The sequence below is a fragment of the Schistocerca cancellata genome, chromosome 9, assembly GCF_023864275.1.
Source record: "Schistocerca cancellata isolate TAMUIC-IGC-003103 chromosome 9, iqSchCanc2.1, whole genome shotgun sequence".
In the NCBI taxonomy this organism is placed as follows: Eukaryota; Metazoa; Arthropoda; class Insecta; order Orthoptera; family Acrididae; genus Schistocerca; species Schistocerca cancellata.
The window spans coordinates 390,585,252-390,609,995 of record NC_064634.1 but is presented as its reverse complement, the minus strand read 5'-3'; the positions used below and the strand labels follow the sequence as shown (position 1 = coordinate 390,609,995).

Genomic DNA, 24,744 nt, shown 5'->3' with positions numbered 1-24,744 from the left:
ACGTTGACAGAGGACAAATGTAAACATTAGTAGAGTGCACAGCGATCATTCCATCAACCATCGCCAGTTGAAGAGTTGTTTTAGTAGAATGTACACCAATGAAGAGAAGGTAGAAATGCTACTCGTCTCTTGGGAATGTAAATTAGCAGACTAGTAATTGCAATGCTTTTTTCTTATGTACGAGTACATTTAGTACAGTAGTTTAGTCCTTTTAAATACTGTCGTGTAGAGTAGGCATACGGTAAAGTCTGTCCTTCCTACAAACTGCAGCAACATAATGGTTCTTTCATTGTTGTTGTTGTTGAAGGTAGGCGAAATGTTACACAGGCAGCGGAACTGTGCAGAAAGATATATCTTGACAAGAACCCACCTTCCTGATGAATGTTTTCTCGTCTTGTTGCAATGTTTCAGGAAACGAAAAGTTTCAACCCACGACAACTCAATCCTCGTAGCACTTGCATAGACAAAGCTACTGAAGTTACTGTTCTCGCTTGCATTGCTATGAATCCACATGTGAACACATGACAGCTTGAACATGAGACTGGCATTCCTAAACCTAGTGCACATCATATTCTTACACATCACTGGTTCCATCCTATACGTCACCGGTTCTATCCTTAGCATGTTCACCTACATCCAGAATTGCATGGGAATGATTTCCAGAATTGTGTACAGGCACAGTAGCAAATCCTTGCCAACCCAAAATTTTTCTCCAAGGTTCTATTTACTGATGAATTTTCCTTCTCAAACAAAGGACAGGTAAATACAAGAAACATATATTATTGATCCAGCGACAACCCACGATGGCTTAGACAGGTGGGATATCAGCATCAATGGAGAGTTAACATCTGGTGTGGGATGCTTGGTACTACAATAATTGGCGTTTATTTCATCAATGGTAGTCTAAGCAGCACAGCGTATGCCAAGATCCTCAGACGAATTCTTCCTCTTCTTCTGGATGAAGTGCCACTAAGAACCAGAATGCTTATGTGGTATCAACACCATGGATGTCTAGCACATAATGCCTTGCATGCACATCATGTTCTGAACCAAAGATATACTGCCACATAGATTGTTCGAGGAGGAACAGTTACTTGGCTTGCTAGGTCTCCTGATTTAAATCCTCTGGACTTTTTTCTTTGGGGATGCATTAAAGACGCTGTCAATCGCAATATTCCAACAACTCCAGAGGACATGTAGGAATGTATCATGCTTGCTTGTAATTCTCTTCAGCAGGCAACACTGGAAGCAATAAATAATTCTTTCATTCAACAAGTGCACCAGTCTATTGGTGTCCAGGGTCACCACTTTGAGCACCTTTGAACGTTCTACTCCTGGGCAATGGTACAGGAGAGTCAAAGTCAATTTTGTGTTATGATTTTACTTGGTTTTCATTTGTTTCTGACAACTCCAGGAAGTGGCCGAGTTTGTGATCTCGGACTCAAAAGTCAGTGTTGTGTTTTGTAATTAATAATGTTGTGTTTCAGTGAATGGTACACTGTGATACATTTTTGAACAGGTCTTTAGGAGAGGAAATGAATTACCGAATAAAAAATACAGGGTGCCATTTAAAAAAGTCATACCGCTGCCCATATCTTTGTAAAACACAAAGCTACAACGAAGGCAATCGTGCTGATTGATGTCCCCCTGACCACTAAAGAACATTTGCTTGAAACATTTTGTAATTTGCATCTGGACGAAAAGTTATTTAGGGTGGTCAAGATAAATGGGACACCCTGTACATTGAATCTGTATGGAGGTAGTTGTCCTGTTGTTGGACATAACCAAAATTGCTTTTCATAAAAATAAATGAGTGTACTGTAAATTCAACTTCAAAGTTATAATTAATTAAAAATTATTTGTTAAAACGTACAAGTAAGCAAATAGCGAGAAAGTTTGATTTCAAAAAGATAATATTATATATGTAGCTCATCTAGAGTTAATATTTCAGTGTGTATTGTTCTCTAAACAAAAATTCTGTACGAAAATTATGGAAGTCATATAGCCAGGAAAACCACATTTTACATCATTTGTATACAGATAGAGGGTCAAAAATTGACCAAAAGAAAATGTACAAATCTCCAAACAAGATGATACTGTATTTGTCACACTACAGAAATTTATTAAGTCAGTTTATTAGAACTACAGTAAAACCCAGTTTTTACATTCCTGCATTTTATGTGTTCCCACTTTTTATGTTCATGCTTTCAGTTCCATCAGTTGTTTTAGTCTCTCAATACAGTGATTTCCTGTCATTAACATTTTTGTGTTACATTTCCCACATTTTAAATTTTCTTCAACGTTATCGCAACCTTTAACGTTAATTTTCATTCAGATTTATGCAAAAAGTGTATTGTATCCTTGCTCAAGGTCACCTTGGAACAAATCAGAATATGCAGACTATACACAAAGCACACGTAACATAGCTTTAGCATGGTAAGCAAGGTTTACATTGTCAGCATGTTAGACTATTTCCACCTGTATTGGGAGGGTGGGAAAGTATGCTGAGTCACTGCCTTAGTGATCGTCATGATCTGACAACAATGACTCTAATAACAAACTTCCTCCTGCTCATTACATTTTATTACAACAGCTTTAATTTAATTTTGCAGTCATTTATGCACATAAATACTGTCTTTGAAGATGGCCTTCTCCATAAGGGGCTTTTATGAATCATCGTTACTTCTGTGTGACATACACTAATCTGTATTAGGCATGCTGTCTTTAGTTGATACAAGCTGCAACACAGTGAGAAGGATGAAGGTTGCTAACAGAGTCATTAGCATTAGATTGTTTAAATTGCCACAGCTGAAAACAAAATACAGTCAACAGAGGATGTTCGAGATTGTGCCATGTCATAAAAAGAACTAGCCAACAAGTTTTCTTGTCCCAAAAAAATAAAAATGATTACACATATTTAATTAAAAATGCTGAAACAAAATGCACAATTAGATTAAACTTCAGTAATAGTAATTGGTAAAATTTATATTCAACCTTTTCCATATAGTGTCCGCTTCTTTGAATGCAACAGGGAAGGTGTAATTACAACAGTGATCCAAAAAGTTGCATGTGTAGAGTTGCATATTAGATCATAAGTTCATTTAGCAAAAGACATAACTTTTCACTTGCATCCTGAGCACAATTGTTAGAAGCTGGTGCCCAACATCAAAGCCAGTACAAGACAGTCTAGTTCCATAACAAAAAAAGCATAAATATGTTCCACCATCAGAATATGATCATTTGCATAAACTTGTTGCAGACAGATTTGTTAGCACAAGAATATCTGGAATTCCACTTGATTACAACATACTAAGAGAAAAGGTGCTGCAGATTGCTGCAGAAATGGACATCACTAGCTTCAAAGTGTTGAATAGTTGGACCAATCAGTTTAAAACTTATCATAACATTGTTTGCAACCAACAGTGTGGTGAACGTGTCAAGTGTTGATAGTGGAGCTGTGGACCAATGGAAAAAAGAACTGCAAAATATCTGCAAAGATTATGATCCAAAAAATATCCTTAATGTTAACAAAACTGATCTTTTTTATAATGTATTAGCAAGCAAGACTTTGTGTTTTAAAGGTGAGAAACTGAGTAAGCAGAAGATAACTGTTTTACTTATGGTCAATGGTGATGGACCTCAAAAATTGCCTCCTTTGGTCATTGGTAAATTTCAGAAATGTGAGAACTCTGCCCATTAATTATGATTCCAACAGCACTGCATGGATGACCAGCTCCATTTTCAAATCCACCATGCATATTTTGAATGCTCAACTGGGGACAAAAAACTGGAAAATAATGCTGCTACTTGGCAGACATCCAGCACACAATAACAATCTGCAGCTCAGAAATATTAAGTTAGTACTGCTGGCGTCTAACTGTATGAGTGAGCTTCAACCATGATATCATGGAGTCATCCATTCATTTAACTGGAAATACAGAAAAATGCTTGTCCAGCAGGCTGTATTAATGCACGACAAAGGCAAGGCTCCAAATTCTGTGAACATATCAATTGTGAATGCTTGCATCATCTAACCAAAGCATGGATGGATGTGACCTCTTTAAATATTTTTAAGTGTTTCATGAAAGTAGGATTTAAGTTAACAGAAAACAAATAGGAACTACTGGACGAAGATTTGTGTGAGCCTATAGATTTTTCTGTGACAGGCATAACACCTAGGTCTCAAGAATATGTCAGTGTTGATGCTTCAGTCATCACTTCAGAGGTGCCAAAGTAGGTAGCATCATTCTCAAACGTTTTGAAGAAAGAAAGAGAGAGGTGACTGGTGAAGAGGAGGATGACCAGGGACTGGGGTGCCAAGCATTAGAGAAGCTATGGAAGCTATTAACATTTTGAGGCAGTACATTGGTAGCACATCAGGTGATGATAATGAATTTGATGCTTTGTATACTCTGGACAGACAAGTAAGGCTAACTGCTGTTAGAAAGAAACAAAAACAATTAACTACATCATATTTTTTAATTAGGCAAAATTTAAATTTTTTTAATTTCACATTTTGAACAATATAAAGAGAATTTCAGTAAGATAATATATTCATTTTTGCTTATTGTGTTCCCTATGCTTTACTATATTTTACACTTTCCTACATTTTACACTTTTCTGGGTCAGTCTACTGAAAAGTATGTGGTATATGACTTGCTATTATGTACAGGAAACATACACCAGTGTATTTTCTAAACTGGAATTATATTTTCGAATATAGCTTTCACATATTGTGAATCATTACATTTATCTGTAAATTGTATTCACCCTTATCTTAGTAACAGCATATTCCATAAGTTGATTTGACTTCCTTACTTCATTTACAACTAAATATACTTCAGATACTGACCATTGCAAGTCCTGGCAAAGGTGTATCAGCACCAACATCTTCTGAAACCATCAGTCTAAATGATGGCTCATTAAATTTAGGCAACTGATCATCAACATCAGTAACTATTACTGTAACCTGGGATGTAGCTGTGTCACCTGGCAGTTCACCATTTATAAGTTCAGTTGCCTGAAATAATTTTGTAGAAGAAAGAAACAAACAATAATTTTGCATAGGAGATACAAACACATGACAAAAAGTATATGTTTTAACACAATTTTCTGTAAATGTAACAAACAGGCAAGGAAAATATGCATATTCAGCAACAATATAATGAGAAAAATTTCATAAACTCAGTTTGATTCAGGTAGAAGACACGTCATCTCTTTTATTATTAATGTTGGGTCATACTGGAATTTCTGTACTGGAAAAAATGTGGGTATTTAACACAATATTGCATCAACTGTAGATAAAGTACTTCAAGGAGTGGAGCTTCTGTAAATATATTTTGAGTCATTTTAAATACGGTAATGGAAAGTCATGACAGAATGTAAAAATTTAAGAGCAAAGTAGAACAGTAGAGAATCTGTGTTCCTACAAGCATACAAATATGTAGCAAATATTGACCATACAACCATTTATGTTTAATTTTTGTTTATTTGTTTGTTTGCTGTCCATATAACAATTAGTTTTCACACATTGCCATAGATTTTAATTCATACACTCCTGGAAATGGAAAAAAGAACACATTGACACCGGTGTGTCAGACCCACCATACTTCCTCCGGACACTGCGAGAGGGCTGTACAAGCAATGATCACACGCACGGCACAGCGGACACACCAGGAACCGCGGTGTTGGCCGTCGAATGGCGCTAGCTGCGCAGCATTTGTGCACCGCCGCCGTCAGTGTCAGCCAGTTTGCCGTGCCATACGGAGCTCCATCGCAGTCTTTAACACTGGTAGCATGCCGCGACAGCGTGGACGTGAACCGTATGTGCAGTTGACGGACTTTGAGCGAGGGCGTATAGTGGGCATGTGGGAGGCCGGGTGGACGTACCGCCGAATTGCTCAACACGTGGGGCGTGAGGTCTCCACAGTACATCGATGTTGTCGCCAGTGGTCGGCGGAAGGTGCACGTGCCCGTCGACCTGGGACCGGACCGCAGCGACGCACGGATGCACGACGAGACCGTAGGATCCTACGCAGTGCCGTAGGGGACCGCACCGCCACTTCCCAGCAAATTAGGGACACTGTTGCTCCTGGGGTATCGGCGAGGACCATTCGCAAACGTCTCCATGAAGCTAGGCTACGGTCCCGCACACCGTTAGGCCGTCTTCCGCTCACGCCCCAACATCGTGCAGCCCGCCTCCAGTGGTGTCGCGACAGGCGTGAATGGAGGGACGAATGGAGACGTGTCGTCTTCAGCGATGAGAGTCGCTTCTGCCTTGGTGCCAATGATGGTCGTATGCGTGTTTGGCGCCGTGCAGGTGAGTGCCACAATCAGGACTGCATACGACCGAGGCACACAGGGCCAACACCCGGCATCATGGTGTGGGGAGCGATCTCCTACACTGGCCGTACACCACTGGTGATCGTCGAGGGGACACTGAATAGTGCACGGTACATCCAAACCGTCATCGAACCCATCGTTCTACCATTCCTAGACCGGCAAGGGAACTTGCTGTTCCAACAGGACAATGCACGTCCGCATGTATCCCGTACCACCCAACGTGCTCTAGAAGGTGTAAGTCAACTACCCTGGCCAGCAAGATCTCCGGATCTGTCCCCCATTGAGCGTGTTTGGGACTGGATGAAGCGTCGTCTCACGCGGTCTGCACGTCCAGCACGAACGCTGGTCCAACTGAGGCGCCAGGTGGAAATGGCATGGCAAGCCGTTTCACAGGACTACATCCAGCATCTCTACGATCGTCTCCATGGGAGAATAGCAGCCTGCATTGCTGCGAAAGGTGGATATACACTGCACTAGTGCCGACATTTGCATGCTCTGTTGCCTGTGTCTATGTGCCTGTGGTTCTGTCAGTGTGATCATGTGATGTATCTGACCCCAGGAATGTGTCAATAAAGTTTCTCCTTCCTGGGACAATGAATTCACGGTGTTCTTATTTCAATTTCCAGGAGTGTATATAGAAAGGTTTAGTTAACATTCTACATAACTGCACACATTGATATACATAACTAAAGTCAGAAATTATCATTTTTTGTTGCAAAAACAAACTTATGCTACTTACACTGTCTTACAAAGACTTTGCAACTTAAAGTATAAATGCATACATTGATATAGTGTGTGAAGATAAGAAATTGTCATTTTTGTGTTGCAAAAACAAACTTATGCTATATACACTGTTTTACAAAGGGATATTACAACTTGAAATCTTCTCATGAATAACAGTTTTTCTCAGTTAATAAATGAGTTAAGTTTATTCTTTAGAGTGTTTAAATTAGGTTTCTTGAGGTCAGATGGAAGTCTGTTATGAAAGATGGTTCCTATTGTATGTGGGCTATGGTCCGCAGCCTTTGTTTTACCTACAATTCTGTGAAATCTTTCCATTCCCCGTGTATTATACATATGTATATTACTGTTTGTTACATTATATTGTGGATTTTGTTTCACAAACATTATTGCATGCAGGATGTACATAGAGAAGACAGTTAGTTTTTTTTTTTTAATTTTTCTATAGATTTCTCTAAAAGGCTCTCTCATGTTCACCTTAGCTATCACTCTTACTGCCTTTTTTTGTAGTCTGAAAAGGCTATGTGTATAGACAGCTGGTGCCTCTTCCCTATCTCAATACCATACCGTGGATGTGGATGTATCACTCAGAAGTATATTTGTCTTGAGTTATCATGGTCCAGGAAAGGTGGGACCCTTTTCAATAGATATACATCTGTGCTGATTTTCTTACAAACATGGTCTACATGCCCTTTCCACGCCAGGCACTCATCAATGGTTATACCCAGAAATTTGTGTTTGATTGTGTAGCTAAGTGCCAATGGGAGTGTAAATAAGAGTTATATTTATATTTTGACTATAGATATGCATAAATTGCATTTTCACTGTCTTCTCCTTATTTACGAGTAGTTTATATGAAGTAAGATAACTTGACAGAGAGTTGTAATTGATTTCATCACTGTTTGTAGTAGCTAGCACATCAAAGCCATAGCTGACAAAAGATATGTCATCAGCAAAGCTTACAACCTTGGAGTTTTGGAGTTCAATTATGTCATTAACATATACAAGAAACAGAAAAGGCCCCAATATATTTTCTTGGGGCATACCACATTAAAGTATCTTGTGGGTTTATTTGGTTGTTATCAACAATTCATTCCTTTTATAAGTTAATTTGACACACCGTTTCCTGCCTTTAAAATAGGAGGTAAGTAGTTGTAAGGCTACCCCTCTAATCCCATATGATTCTAATTTATGTAACAGAACTGAATGATTCACAGTATGAACAGCTTTACTCATATCCAGAAAGGTGCCTATTACCTTGTCTCCTTCATCTAGCTTGTTTAGTATTTCATGTATAAAAGTTGCTACTGCTGTTACAGTAAATCTTCCATTTCTAAAATCATGTTGCCGATTGTTAAATAGATTATTTTTGATGAACTACACTCCAAATTGATTTAATATTACTTTCTCTAATAATTTCCCAAGCTCTAAAGTTAACGATACTGACCTATTTTTCAAGTCGTTATTTATTCCCTTCTTATTAAGTGGTTTCTGTAAACTAAAAAGATAACTTCAGTGAAACAAAAGAAAAGGTGTTAGCAATAATGAGAGGTGTTTTTGAAATTTAAGTTCCTTAAAATACTGTTTTAATGCTTTTCTGCACACTGAGAGGTGTTTTTGAAATTTAAGCTCCTTAAAACTCTGTTTTAATGCTTTTCTGCACATTTTAAAAGTACAAATACAACATTTGTACTGGTAAATAGTTCTGTCATACCACATCTCATAATATGTGGTTTTGACTTGCAGCTGTTCCCACAAAGCATTTTCATGAGCTTCCATAGCAAGAGAGCTCCTATTTGCACCTGTTGGAAGTCTTCTCATTATAAAAGTGTTACTAGCAGTGACCTGAAATGCATATTATTGTGCTACTGGAACTGTACTCTCTGTACTGTACCTGTGTTCTAAGGAATCTTCATATGATTTGATTACCACAGAAATAAAGAACATATTAATGCCCTGTGTTTATGGACTACCCACACGAACAGTGCAATCATTTTCCTGATGCAGTGGAGTTCCTTGCACAGAGTGTAACATTTAACTCACAGTGAACAGATTCAAGTTTTATCACTTGCTCAATCTTTATGGACTACTGTCAGAGTAACATCTACTGATGGTGTCACAGAGCACATGGTAAATGTAATACAAAAAGTTAAATAGAGTAGTGTAGTAACTGCTGCTCTAGAAGACAGAAGTGGTCAATAGATGTTACCTGAAATAGTGAAACAAAACATAGTGATATTTTACAAAAATGATTGTTTTTCAAGTCTTCATGTAAGAAAGGAGAGATCATTTTCATCATGGTAAATAAGAAGACAGTTCACATGCAAAAAAGACTTGTTATAGTTAATCCAAAAGAGCTGTGCACAAAATACTCAATTTTTTTTCATCTGTCTTCTGACTGGTTTGATGCGGCCCACCACGAACTCCTCTCGTGAGCCAACCTCTTCATCTCAGAGTAGCACTTGCAACCTATGTCCTCTATTATTTGCTGGATGTATTCCAATCTCTGTCTTTCTCTAGTTTTTGCCCTCTACAGCTTCTTGTAGTACCATGGAATTCATTCCCTCATGTCTTATTAGATGTCCTATAATCCTGTCCCTTCCCCTTATCAGTGTTTTCCACATACTCCTTTGCTCTCCGACTCTGTGCGGAATCTCCTCATTCCTTAACCTGTCAGTCCACCTAATTTTCAACATTCGTCTGTAACACCACAACTCAAATGCTTTCTGTTTCAGTTTTCCCACAGTCCATGTTTCACTACAATACCTCAGAAATTTCTTCCTCAAATTTAGGCCTTGTCTGATACTAGTAGACTTCTCCTAGCCAGGAATGCCTTTTTTTCCATTGATAGTCTGCTTTTGATGTCCCCTTGCCCTGTCGTCATTGGTTACTTTACTGCCTAGGTAGCAGAATTCATTAACTTGATCTGCTTTGTGAGCATCATTTAACTTCATCTGCTTCATGATCATCAATCCTGATGTTAAGTTTCTTGCTGTTCGCATTTCTGCTACTTCTCATTACTTTCGTCTTTCTTTGATTTACTCTCAATCCATATTCTATACTCATTACATTGTTCATTCCATTCAGCAGATCATGTAATTCTTCTTCATTTTTCCGAAAGATAGCAATGTCATCAGCGAGTTGTATCATTCATATCCTTTCGCCTTGAATTTTAATTCCACTCCTGAACCTTTCTTTTGTTTCCATCATTGCATTCTTAACATACAGATTGAACAGTAGGGGCAAAAGACTACACCTATGTCTTACACACTTTTTAATCCGAACACTTTGTTCTTGGTTGTTCACTCTTATTATTCCCTCTTTGCTCTTGTACATTTTGTATATTACCCATCTTTCCCTATAGCTCACCCATATTTTTCTCAGAATTTCTAACATCTCATACCATTTTACATTGTCAAACGTTTTTTCTGGGTCAACAAATCCTATGAATGTGTCTTGATTTTTCGTTAGTCTTGCTTCCATTATCAACTGCAACATCAGAATTGCCTCTCTGGTGCCTTACCTTTTCTAAAGCCAAACAGATCATCTTCTAGCACATCCTCAATTTTCTTTTCCATTCTTCTGTATATTATTCTTGTAAGCAGCTTCGATGCATGAGCTGTTAAACTGGTTATGCGATCAGTCTCGCACTTGTCAGCTCTTGCAATCTTCAGAATTGTGTGGATGATATTTTTCCGAAAGTCAGATGGTAGTTGCCAGACTCATACATTCTACACACCAACGTGAATAGTCATTTTGTTGCCACTTTCCCCCAATGATTTTAGAAATTCTGATGGAATGTTATCTATCCCTTCTGCCTTATTGGATCTTAAATCCTCCACAGCTCTTTTAAATTCTGATTCTAATACTGGATCCCCTATCTCTTCTAAACTGACTCCTATTTCTACTTCTATCACATCACAGAAGTCTTCCCCCTCATAGAGGCTTTCAGTGTATTCTTTCCTCCCTTCCGCTCTCTCCTCTGCATTTAACAACGGAATTCCCACTGCACTCTTAATGTTACCACCCTTGCTTTTAATGTCACCAAAGGATGTTTTGACTTTCCTGTATGCTGTCTTTCCAACAGTCATTTCTTTTTTGATTTCTTTACAGTTTTCATGCAGCCATTTCATCATAGCTTACCTGCACTTCCTATTTATTTCATTCCTCAGCAATTTGTATTTCTGTATTCCTGAGTTTCCCGGAACATTTTTGTACTTCCTCCTTTCATAAATCAATTGAAGTGTTTCTTGTGTGACCCATGGTAACTTTGCAGTTATCTTCTTTGTACCTATGTTTTTCTTTCCAACTTCTGTTGATGGCCCTTTTTAGAGATGGCCAACTGTACTGCCTACTGAACTATTCCTTACTGCTGTATCTATAGCCTTAGAGAACTTCAACGTCATTCCTTAGTACTTCCATGTCCCACTTCTTTTCTTTGTACACTGGTTCATCCTGATTAATCTCTTAAACTTCAGCTTGCTCTTCATCACTACTACATTATGATTTGAGACTATATCTGCTGCTGGATACACCTTGCAATTCAGTATCTGGTTTCGGAATCTCTGTCTGACCATGATGTAATCTAACTGAAATCTTCCCGTATCACCCAGTCTTTTCCAAGTATACCTCCTCCTCTTGTGATTCTTGAATACAGTATTCACTATTACTAGCTGAAATTCATTACAGAACTCAATTAATCTTTCTCTTCTTTCAGTCCTTGTCCCAAGACCATATTCTCCTGTAATCTTTTCTTCTACTCCTTCCCCTACAACTGCATTCCAGTCCCCCATGACTTTTATCTCCCTTTATTTACTGTGTTACCCTTTCAATATCCTCATATACTTTCTCTATCTCTTCATCTTCGGCTTGCGACATCGACATGTATACCTGAACTGTCAAACTCAGTGTTGGTTTGCCATCAATTCTGATAAGAACAACCCTACCACTGAACTGTTCACAATAACACGTTCTCTGCTCTACCTTCCTATTCATAATTAATCCCACTCATGTTATACCATTTTCTGCTGCTGTTGATATTATCTTATACTCATCTGACCAGAAATCCTTGTCTTCTTTCCATTTCTCTTCACCGGTCATGAAATACAGGGCACTAATACATTCTTTATTTCTTGACACGAGATGAAATCATACGAAGGTTTTTGGAACATAGTCATAATACAATTACCACTGTTCCAGGAACATGATAACACAATTCACATCTAGTCACTGCTACTTGAAAATGCTTTGTGGAAATAGCTGCATGGTGGGCAATATGTGGCTTTCAAACGTGATGAAAACTGGCACATAGGACGCATTTCCCAGGCATCACATGAAGTTAAAGATGTTGATGCCTCGTACTGAATCACAATTCCTTTCATGACCCAGTAGGAACAATGCTGTTTGGGTCCCCTTCTCCAATGTTATATGTACAGTGGATGTACCATCATTACATAGTCACAGTACACAGTTGTATAGACTTGACAATGACTGCTATGAAAAAATCATCTCTCACCTTTAAGTGAACCCATTGTATTTTTGAGTCAATATGTCAAGGAAAACAAAGTTATATGCAATGTGGAAGAGTTTTAAAAATACAATTTCCTTCTCTATAATTGAAATTGTTTATAAAACTGTTGTTTGGAGAATTATCATACTCATCTATATTTAAAAATTATCAAGTTTTCCCATTACTGCTTGCAACTTTTCTTATGTTTTGCTGAAGTTATCTATCTAATTTGCAGTAACAGATTAAGGATACATCACCTTATTTATGCACCCAAGATGACTCTTGTAATTCTTTGCACTGAAAAGGCATTTGATAATTAAATCAAACATACACACCAAGAAAAATGATTGATAACTGTTTTCAGATCTCACCTGTTTACAGTTATGACATAAAGGACAAGCACAAATAGTTTATGAACTATTTTTCAAGGAATACACATTGTTTTTATTTAGCAATTCCTGTAGTGTTTAATGTAGATGGTGTTTGTAAGTGATATTTATATTTGATTCTTTGCCAATGAGTAAAGTTAGTCAGGATATTATTCTTTGTGTCTATGATTGGTACCAGATCATTTAACCATTTCAGCAAAAAACCACATTGAGATCTGTGGCGTCGATCCACTGATCGAGAGGCCAGAACATCATATGTGCATTATGTCTTTGACTTGATCTTTGTTTTTGTATACTTCCGGGACCTCAGTTCCTGCCTAGTCTTCGACCTGTATGTTTGTCGTGTAATAAAAGTATTGATGATTAGAAGAGAGAACCATGGTCATTACCTTACCACATTGATATCTCCTTCAGTGGTGACCCCAAAGTTCGAATAATCCATCAAACCGAGTACAAAGTGACTATCACGTGTGGACCTTTGTCCGCTACACAATGGCCTTCTACAACACGCCGCCACTGCCCAGTTTTCACCAGCGACAGCAACTAAATTCAAGCACGCCAGCTGTAGTCGGTCCTCGACGTGAATTTCCGCAGTCCTATAGCCTCGAGAACCCAGGGACCTCATCAGCTGCAGTGGTTTTGAACATGACACCAGAGATCTCCGACTCTGGCTTTGTTAGCCCTGAAGCGCTTCAGTTTTCGCCGCACAGCAGTACAAGAAACCACTACACACTGATACCAAACTTTAATGCAAGTACTGTATATAGTGGGGAGCATAGTTTTCATAATGTGCCACAACAGGATGCCTTTTTGAATATGCAAGCTCCACGTGTGTATCACTCCGCACCGGTTGCACACTACGTGAATGACATTCGCCAGTCTGTTACTCTGAGTGTTCATCAGTGCAGTAATTTGAGTGCATAAGGTTCCACCAAGCTCATCAGTGACTCTGTGATGGACAGTTTGGATGCAGATGTGGAGGACCAATTGCATAATAAGCTGTCGAGGAACCGCTGTGACCATTTTAACCTTCCGCCGCAACAACTGGTCCTGCTTCACTCCACGCTGGGCTTCCTGCTAACGGATTTCGCTTCCCCTTCAGCTACTATGAACACAACCAGCACGTCTGTCTCCTCTCTACTGCCCTCACAATGCAGAGTTAACTTTGACTTGCTTATTCCAGTGTCCACGAGCGGCTGCCCACATTCTTCTACCGCTAGTCCGTCGAATCTACTGAAACTTCCGGCATTCAAACCTGCCCACCCAGAATTCTGGTTCAACCTGGTTGAGCAAACTTTCAGTGTCTGTGCACTTGATGACAATGCCCGTTTCACATGCCTCATGAACAACCTCCACAACCATGTCGACTTAATTTATGACCTGGTTAAGTCACCTCCTCCGAACAAGAAGTATGCTACAGCTAAACAAGCAATACTGGAACGTGTCTCCAAGACAAGAAGAGAAAACATTCGACAGCTCATCTATGAAGAACGCCTCGGCGACAGATCTCTGTCCCAGCTGTGGTGATGCCTTTGGTGAATGTGACATGCCAGATGCAATGCTCACTGAAATTTTGACAGAAAAGCTGCCTCTGTCTGTTCAAATGGCTATCTCTGCTACGAAGATAGACCAAACAGTGAATGCTTGCGTGCCGCCGACCAAGCTTACTCCACTCTACTACGTGAACGCCGTGCCCAGCAGTCCAGCAGCTATGCCAGTTTCCAACCACAATCAGGCCCCCAACGTGAATGCCCCAGTAAACCTAAGTCTGTCAAGCTCACTGCACTACCGGCACCTTCGCATAAGCACAACAACAGCACATCTGACTTGGCGGAAGATTCTGGGCCGCCGCTGTCTGACCACTCGCAGGAGCAGACGGCCGCCCATAAATACTGTTCATTCCATGCAAAATTCAGGGAACAAGCACGCAATTGTAAACCGCCGTGCTCCTACACAAATTTCAACTGCAGGTAGGCAGCAGCACCACCTCCTGCGATGTAAACAACAGGTGCCATCCCACGCTCCATTCGGTGTCCATTACTAATGCTTTGAATGGATGAGTCTACATCTGCAACTTGAACTCTGGCACAAACTTTCTCATTGGCATGGGTGGAGATGTTTCTCTACTTCCATCTCATCTTGCTACTGAAAAGATCCAACTACACAAAACTGTCCTACAGGCTGTAAACTCATCTAGTTTGTCGTGCTTAGGTTCTACTTCACGTGTAGTGTCCCTCTCGCCTGAGTGCAACCTGAAGTAGTCCTTCCTGGTGGCTGACATCGACGATCCACTTTTGGGCATTGACTTTCTACAACATCACAAACTGTTGCCTGACCTCGTCAAGAATACAGTGTTCTACCACCCTACACAGGAACACATCCCGTGTGCTTCGTCGAGTGTCAATAGTACTGCTAAACAGGTCCACCTGGCTAGGAAGTGTAATAACCCCTCCTCCGAGCTCTTGTCATGGACGAATAAGTGACTCACGGAGCGTGTACGCCGTCGCCACAACTTAAGTAATGATTTATCTTTGGCACGGCAGCAGTTTGCAGCAGACGATGCCTCGGCAACACACAAGTTTAGTTGGTGCCACTACAGTGTTCTCACGTCCGAGTGCATTTGTGACCGTGTGCCATATTAACTGTACAGTGCCCGCACTCCCACCAGCTCTAACTGTGTTAATTCGAGCGCACATTCATCCCCCTCCTCGCTTGGGCAGATAACTTCCCAGGCGCAGGTTAATGTTTTTGATTTACTGCCATCAGCTGTTCATTCGTGCCTGCTACTGCCACCAGGCTCAACAGTGGCGCCTTCGGTTACTAATAAACAGTGTACCAACCTTGTTTTGTGTAGCTCACTTGTTTGTCACTCCCAGCCACCCAACAGTTGGCACTCATGTGAACCTTCACCGTCCATGCCACAACCCAACCTAACAGCCACCACGCACACTATACCAAAGACTGTTGCCTCGTGTACCGCTTCGCGCTTTTCCATGGTTACAGATGGCACTGCCCACAAACTTCATTTGCAAGACGGACCGCCTATCTCTTGCCGACCACGCCGTCTCAAGCCAGTTCTCATGAAAGTGGCTCGCGAACAAACAGACAATCTCTTAACAGCCGGCGTCATTGAACCATCTGCCAGATGCTGGGCCTCACCTATCCACTTCATCACAAAAAGCGACAGCACCTGGTGTATGGTTGGCGACTATACTAAGTTGAACTCTCGTACTATCATACACAAGTACCAGGTCCCTAACGTCATGGATATTAACCGTGCTCTTGCAGGCGCCACATACTTCTCGACAGTGGACTGTAGGAGGGCCTATCATCAAATTCCGGTGGCACCAGAGGATATTGAAAAGACAGCTGTTACAACACCTTTCAGCCTCTTCCAGTACCGGTTCATCCCCTTTGCCTTCGCAACGCTGCACAAACTTGGCAGAGATTCATAAACAAGGTGTCGTTTCATCTGGATTTTTGTATCGTTTACTTGAACGACATTCTTTTTCAGTCCTACTTTGCAAAAGAACAAGGAACACTTGCAGATTGTTAAAGACACTCTTACCGCTGCCGGTGTTGAACTGAATAATAAGAAGCTCCAGTTGCACCAGACTTCGGTAAGATTCTTAGGCTACATCGTATCAGCTAAGGGTCTCACTCCTCCCGAGGATAAATTCAAACCTGTTTTGGATTTGCCACACCCTCATTCATTTAAGGAGCTGCACAGGCTCCTCAGAACAGTTAACTATTATAGGAAGCACTTGCCTGCCGCAGCCGAGGTTCAGGCTCCCCTAACAGACGCCCTTGCTGGCAAAAATACAAATGGTATCCGCCCAGTCCCCTGGACCCCTGCCATGGAACAAGCTTTAGACAAACTGAAGCACCTACTAGCAAATGCAGTGACTGTTGCCCACTCACATTCGGACAATACATTTTTTATTACCGCAGATGCCAGTGATACTGCAGTAGGTTCTGTCCTCAGCCAAACCGTCGGAAATACTACCTCTCCTTTGCAGTTCTTTTCTAAGAAGCTCAATGGCACTCAAAAAATGTACTCAGCCTTTGATAGAGAGCTCTTGGCAGTTTACGAGGCTGTGAAACACTTTCACGCCGAGGTTGAGGGTAGGGACTTTTACATTTTAACCAACCATAAACCTTCGGTTGCTGCTGTAAAGAACACCCCGACTGACCCTCCACCTAGACGCTTCCATCATTTGGACTTTATATTGCAATTTACCTCTGACATATGATACATCAAGGGTGCAGATAATGCGGTCGCAGATTTTTTGTCTCGTGTCGGCGCTCTCACAACTCTGATAGACCTCTCTAACTTGCCTCAGCTGCAGTCTGCCGACACGGACACTATGGACTTTATTTCCAATCACAGCTCATCACTCAAACCTGTGCCATCCACCTTTCCCAGTGTCACAGGCAAGGTTTCGTGTGATGAATCAACTGGTATGCTGTGTCTCTTCATACCTAAACCTCTACAGAGACAAGTGTTCGACAAATTACACAACCTAGATCATCCACGTGTGAGAGCCTCTACCAGACATATTTCAGAGCACTTTGCCTGGTGCGACATGCGTCGCGACTGCAAAGCCTGGGCCCACGCCTGCATTCCGTGCCAACAAAATAAAGTTTTGTGGCACACATCGCCCCCACTAGGCAGCTTCACCGCTCCTCCGAGTTGCTTCCAGCACGTTCACATCGACTTGGGGGGGCCCTCACCCCCTCTGAGGGTTACAGATACATGCTATCCAATATAGACAGAACCTCCCGTTGGGTGGAAGCTGCCCTGCTACCCAATATTACATCTGAATCAGTGGCACGATCCTTCATAGACAATTGGGTTTCATGCTTTGGCTGCCCTGTTTACTTGACGACCAACCGAGGCCGTCAATTTGAGTCTGCCTTGTTTTCTGAACTATGTAGGCTGTGCGGCATCAAGAAAATTCATTCAACAGCATACCACCCCCAAAGCAATGGCCTTGTGGAACGTTGGCATAGGATGCTTATGATGGTCCTACGTTGCCATGGCCTCCTTTGGATGCAAGCCCTGCCATTTGTCTTACTCAGTTTGCGGACCACTTTCAAGGAAGACCTTAACGGCTCAGTGGCTGAGTTCATCTAGGGCCAGTCCCTTACACTGTCAGGCAAACTTGTTGCTCCTACTCCAGTCGACAAACCGTCCGAACTGCTGTCCTTGGTAGAACAGGTGAGAGGGTGAGGTTACACTGTAACAAGCTTCAACCCCCACCCCCTATCAGCCACACTCCGCTGCACACATATGTTTCCAAGGCGCTCATCACTTGCGAATTTGTGTTCCTTCGCGACACTGTAAAAGCCCCATTACAGGCCCCTTACACAGGTCCGTACAGAGTTGTCAAATGAACCAGTACAATGGACATCGTAATTAAGGGCTCAGTAACTACTGTCTCCCTCAGCAGGGTTAAACCTTCTTCTGGCTCTCTGGCTACCCTCGGCCTTCTTCCTTTGCTCATGATTCGAGTAAAACCACTCCTACACTGGCCCCTCCAATGAGCCCACACTCATTCCGGGGTTTTCCACCTCCCAGCTCCCATAGCAGAGCCCCCAGCTCCCAGGGCTCTAATATAACAGTTCCATCTTCGTGCGACAGCACACCACGCCGCTCTTCTAGCCGGTGCAGCCCGCAGGTTCCTGCCACACCCACTCAGACCTCACCATCTGACACTCACCCCTCTACACGCAGCACACCGCCCTCACTGTGCTACAGTTTTCCCACACCACCGGCTCAGCATACCTCTCCGTTAGCAGGTGCCACTTACGAGCTCTCTACCCACGTTCATCCTAATGACATTTGTTGTTTATCTGTCGTCATTAGTGGTGATACCACATTAGTGCTGCTTGTGTGTGAGGATTCGTGTGACTCGTTAGGTGGTGTGTCACAACGTGTAGTGAAGCGTTTCAAAATCTCTCGAAGTGCTATGTGCGGCAACCTACATGCTTACATTAGGCCAAGTGGAAAGGTGATCATTAGGTTCCCTGCCTACGACACCCTTCCACACCAGCGCTCCTGCACCGGCCGATGACTACAACCGCCGACATCGTCGCTTCAAGACTTCAGCATCAGCATTCCAGGATTTGCTCCACACTCTCCTCCCACACGGCCCGTGCCGTTAGATGCGGAGGAACTCACTGTAACCCACTTAAACTCTCACCAACCACCCCCACCCCCCAACCTTCAGGTACGTACTCCATACTGCAGGGGGGGGGGGGGGGGGGGAGGGGGGCTATGTGGCGTCGATCCACGGATCGATAGGCCAAAACATCATATGTGTATTATGTCTTCGAGTTGATCTTTGTTTTTGTATACTTCCGGGACCTCAGTTCCTGCCTAGTCTTCGACCTGTATGTTTGTCGTGTAATAAAAGTACTGATGATTAGAAGAGAGAACCGGGGTCATTACCTTACCACCTTCAGATTCAATTGTCTATGTATCCACCCAGGACTTCGAAGTTCGGCAAACTTGATGTTTTTTAACAATGGAGTAGTCCCTAAATGAAGGAAAGAACTACTAATTGCAATAGCAAATGCTTTTCATTAGTATTTATACTTAAAACTAGGCCTGAAGAGCTACAGTGCTAAAGATGAGGTTTCCCTGTACAAACTTATGCTTAAAAAAAAAAAAAAAAAAACACAAATTTACAGCACAGCATAGAAGAAGTGCTTCTCAACTTCTTCATATAAAATCTGAATGATGTATCCTACTTTTTATACATTATATCAACTTAGTGGCCTACATACTAGGTGAATAAAAAATTGGGTCTGTAGGTCAACTCTTTGCCGAGTAATAGGTCTTTGAAAATAGAAGGATTGGTGCCTGATTTATGACTGGGTACACACTGATGTGTTTTCAAACCTGAATTTATCAAAAATGGTTGGAGTTCAAACAGTGCTGTTTGGCAGTTTTACTATAAAGACATATAGGTATCCATCTACCAAATGTGACTAAATTCTGAAATTGTCACCCTAGGACCCACCAAAGTATCAGTGACTTGACATGGAATGATCCAGCATCATGGTGTGGGGAGCTACTGTGTATGACTTCAGGTCATGTTTGGTACTAATTGAGGGAACTCTGGTGGTATAACTGTTCATCATGCATTGCTTGCATCCTCTAGGTGTTTGTATTAATTTTTTTCCAGCACTGTATGTCTCACTTGTTGCTGTCTGCACTTCATAAATATCAGAGTGGCTACATATATATTCTGCTAGCTGATTAAGATACAGAACAACTATGTAACAGACTGTTAACTGAGAATCAACAGTTTCTAAGTACCATTAGTGATCTTACAGCAAATATGAATGTGTTGAACTCTGGACATGGAAGATGCCACTCTGATAGCTCTCATTCAGTAAATTTGGGAAAAGGTCTGGCCATACCATGACAAACACATCCTGAATCAACTATAGAAAAACTCATTATTTCTTCAAGAATGCTAGTTTTAGATTACTAACCTTGACAAGGAAAGTATATATGCCTCCACTCTGCAACATATCTGGATGTTCTCTGTCAAGGGGAATGTCTGAAGTAACAAGATCAGCTTCTCCTGACTGTAGCCCACCCACTGGCTCCAGACGGAAATGTCTGAGTTGATCACCTTGTAGCTCCAGCAGTATAGGCCTAGGTGCACCAATGTCTCCATCTCGGGCTCGAATACGAAGTACTGTTGTGCCCTGTTTCAATTACACAACATCTATCATAATTATTAAATATAAAATGTTTAAACAAATGTATAAGTCTTAGTAAGTGCTGGAGCCTAATAAAATCTGAACAACATTTGTAACAAATCCAGAACCGGAGCAGTGTGAAAACATTGATTTATATACAAAAAATACGATTTTCATACAAATTTGTAATATTAATTTACATAAGTGCAATAGTGAAGGATACTGGGTGTAGCATAGGCAATGTCTTAAATACTCAGTCAAAGACTTAAATATGTTAGAAAATAAATTTCTGCTAAATCACAGCAAGACTCAGTTTCTGAAGTTTATAACACACAGTTCAACTAAAACTGGCATTGTGATTACCCAGAATTGGCATATGATTAGTTAGTCTGAACAATTCAAGCTTCTGGATGTTCAGATGGGTAGTAAACTATTTGGAAAGCCCTATTCGGGATTTTGTTGAAAAACTGAATGCTGGTATATTTACCATTAAAGCAGTTTCTGTAGTAAGTGAGGTTTCAACATGAAAATTAGGCACTCTAGTTTCATTCACTTATGATGTATGACGAACTTATTTCCAAGAATTAGCAGCCTTTGCTCAGTAAATACTAGGCAGAAATCCTATCTGAATTTTGATCCCACATCACTGACTCTTGTGCAGAAAGGCATCTAGTATTCTGTTGCACCCAATTTCAGTAAGCTAACACAAGAATTAAATAATCTTAGCAGTAATTGTCGCACATTCAACTAAAGAAGTTCCTCATTGATCACTCCTGTTCTGCCAGGGACTTCCTGGGAAAAAATCTAATTCCTGATTCTTGATTATGGTAATATATACTCACAGATTGTCATCTACATAGGATTCATTTACATTTTATGTTATCTATGTTTCAAGTACTGGCTTGTTCAACAACCATTGAGATATGCTCCTCTATTTAGCCATATGTAAATATCTTAACGTTTTTGGAGAATCAAAGTTAAAGTATCTCGCTTAATTGTCCTTTTTTTCATTCCATCGAGTTAAACATAAAATAAATAGCGTATACCTTCATTGTTTTAATACAGATCTCAGAAAAACAGCGGAATTTTAAATCAGAAACTTGCTTATATACATTTGTGAATAGGCTTAATTCTTGTAACGTCTTTTTTAATTTTCGGTAATTTAATTGATTTATTCTAGCTAAAGTATTATTTTTGCCTTGAGTGAGAAGTGCCTGACTTGCCGTAGAATTGTTAGTTCCGGGATTTGGTGTGATGGATGCAGTAGTTTTTTTCACTGGGAGGGCTGCAGTGGCGTGGATGTTGGGAAAGTGGATCAGGCTCATCAGTGGTTATGTAGGATTTGCAGCAGAGATAGGAAGATAGTGGAACAGGAGGGGAAAATTGCTGCCCTTCAGGCTGAGCTAGATCAGGCTAGGGAAGATCTGGACAGGTTAAGGAGGGAGAAGGGCAAAGAGAGGTGGGAAGTGGCAACAGGTAGCAGAAGGAACAGGCCTAGAACTAAGTCTGACAGTTTTGTGGTGAATGTCAAAAATAAGTTTGACCTGTTGCTTCAGTTAGAAACTGATGAGCCTCAAGCAGAGGTAGGTGTAGACAGGACACAACAAATTTTCAATAGGAAATTGAAAAAGAATGTAGGAAAGCCATCGAAAAGGAAGAAAGTTTTGTTGTTAGGCAGTTCTCATGCCAGAGGTGTAGGCCAACTTCTGCAGGAAGAATTAGGACCAGAATACCAGGTCACAAATTTTTTCAAACCAAGTGCTAGTCTGGATCAGGTGACAGAGGATTTAGGTTCACTCTGTAAAGGATTTACCAGGGAAGACACCATGGTTATTGTGGGAGGGCCAGGGAACAGCATCGACAGAGATCCTGGGTACAGTATACAGTGTGATCTGGTAAAGATTGCGTCGGCATCGAGACACACCAATGTTCAATTTGTATCTGTCCTGAGACGCCATGACTGGCCTCATTTGAACTCTTCTGTTGGGAGAGTTAATTTGGAGTTGGAACGGCTGCTTGGGTCAGGTTTGGGGGCTCATATTGGTGTGGTTCCTGTTGATTCTCTCAGTAGGTGGGACTATACCAGGCACGGCCTACATCTCAACAGGAAAGGGAATGGGAAACTGGCTGGGGTAATAGCAGGAAATTTAAGGGGGCGAGGCACTGCCATGAATGGTAAAATACCAGTGGTTACAGGTGTTGGAGCACCACCTTTTTTAGGATAGGTAACACAGAAAGATGTCAAGTTCTACGAGAGGTCAGGATTGAAACAAATCTTCAGTTTAGGAAAGAAATTAAACAGCACAATTCTAGCACATTGGATCACCAATCACAGCTGTCAATTATAAATTTTCACCAATCACCAGAAATTTTATCTCCACCAAGTTGTATCTCAGTCCTAGGTAATTGCATTGATGAATTAAGGTCACCCAACCCAGTTGACATAATCTGCCTCTCTGAACACCATGTGACTACTGGTATAGCAACTAGGCCTAAGCACAATGAGAAACTCAGACAGGAGAGTACTGCAAATGTTAGAATAAGGAAAGATTCTCATAAAAGTATAATTAAAAATAATGTAAGTATATTTCATCAAAATATTGGGAGTTTAAAGAATGAAATAGATGAACTTCTGGTTTGTTTAGAAGATTTAGAAGCTGAGGATGAAATAGATATACTATGCCTGTCTGAGCATCACATTTTTACTGATATGGATAAGGTAAATGTAAGTGGATATAAGCTCTCTGCACATGTAATGAGAGAAAATATGGAGAAAGGAGGAGTTGCCATATATGTCAAAAGTTATCATTGTGCAAAAAGTATAGAAACAAAAAAGTTTTGTGTAGAGAAACATGTAGAAGCATGTGCCTGTGAGCTTAAATTAAATAAAGGCACATTTATAATTGTAACTGTATATAGGTCCCCATCAGGAAATTTTCATCTATTTCTGAAAAATTTGGACTCCTTGTTGTGCTATCTGTCAGACAGGTGGAAGCAAATTATTATTTGTGGGGACTTCAATGTAGATTCTCTGAAAGAGGGTAATAGGAAAAATGACCTTGAAGTATTACTCGGTTCTTTCAATTTGACACCCGTTATTGATTTTCCTACTCGGGTGGTAAAGGATAGCAGCTCACTGATAGATAACTTCTTTATAGACCAAGATAAGTTTAACCAGATAAATGCTCAGCGTGTTGAGAATGGTCTTTCTGATCATGGTGCACAGCTAGTTACAATACATAACATAGCTCCATTCAGCAATACTAAACAGTCCTCCAAAGTAGTACGTTCAGTCAACGATTTAACAATTGCAAATTTCAGGGAAAGCCTACAGCAGTTAGACTGGGATGAGGTGTACCATGAACCTGATGCCAATTTAAAATATAATTTATTTCATGACATTTTTGTAAATGCATTTGAAAACTGCTTCCCCAAGAAAATAGTTAAATATACTCGTAAGAAACCTTGTAACAAACCATGGCTTACTAAGGGTATAAAAATATCTTGTAACCAGAAAAGGGAAATGTATCTGACAGCAAGAAAGAGTAGTGACCCAGAAACTATCAAACATTATAAAAACTACTGCGTTATATTAAGAAAAGTTATTAAAAAATCCAGAAGTATGTGTATCATGTCTGAAATCAGCAACTCTGATAATAAAATTAAAACAATTTGGAATATTATTAAAAGAGAAACAGGTCAACCAAGAGCACAGGAAAACAGTATTACCATCAAATTGAATGAAAACTTTATGAACAAAAAGTCAGAAGTTGAAAATATTTTTAATAATCGTTTTCTAAATGTTGTGGATATAGTAGGATCCAGGTGTTCATTAGAAGGTGCTAGGCTGTTAATGGAAGAGGACATACCTATGCAATTTGATACAATTGAAATCTCACCCACTTCTGCCTCTGAAATTAGGAAAATAATAAACTTGCTTAAAAGCAAAAACTCACATGGAATTGATGGCATTTCCAGCAAAATACTAAAAGCTTGTTCTCAACAGATAAGTAAGATTCTCAGCCACCTGTGTAATAGCTCTCT

General features: G+C 40.6%; 1 protein-coding gene across 1 annotated transcript in view; it reads right to left on the bottom strand.

The window, feature by feature from the left end:
• The window catches only part of LOC126100415 (cadherin-23), a 410,352-nt gene that overhangs the window by 125,628 nt on the left and 259,980 nt on the right, over positions 1-24,744 (bottom strand). The window contains exons 6-7 of the mRNA XM_049911011.1: positions 20,488-20,706; positions 4,853-5,020 (exon numbers count right to left, since the gene is read on the bottom strand). Coding sequence (XP_049766968.1) covers positions 4,853-5,020; positions 20,488-20,706 — 387 coding nt within the window. The remainder of the gene's footprint in view (positions 1-4,852; positions 5,021-20,487; positions 20,707-24,744) is intronic.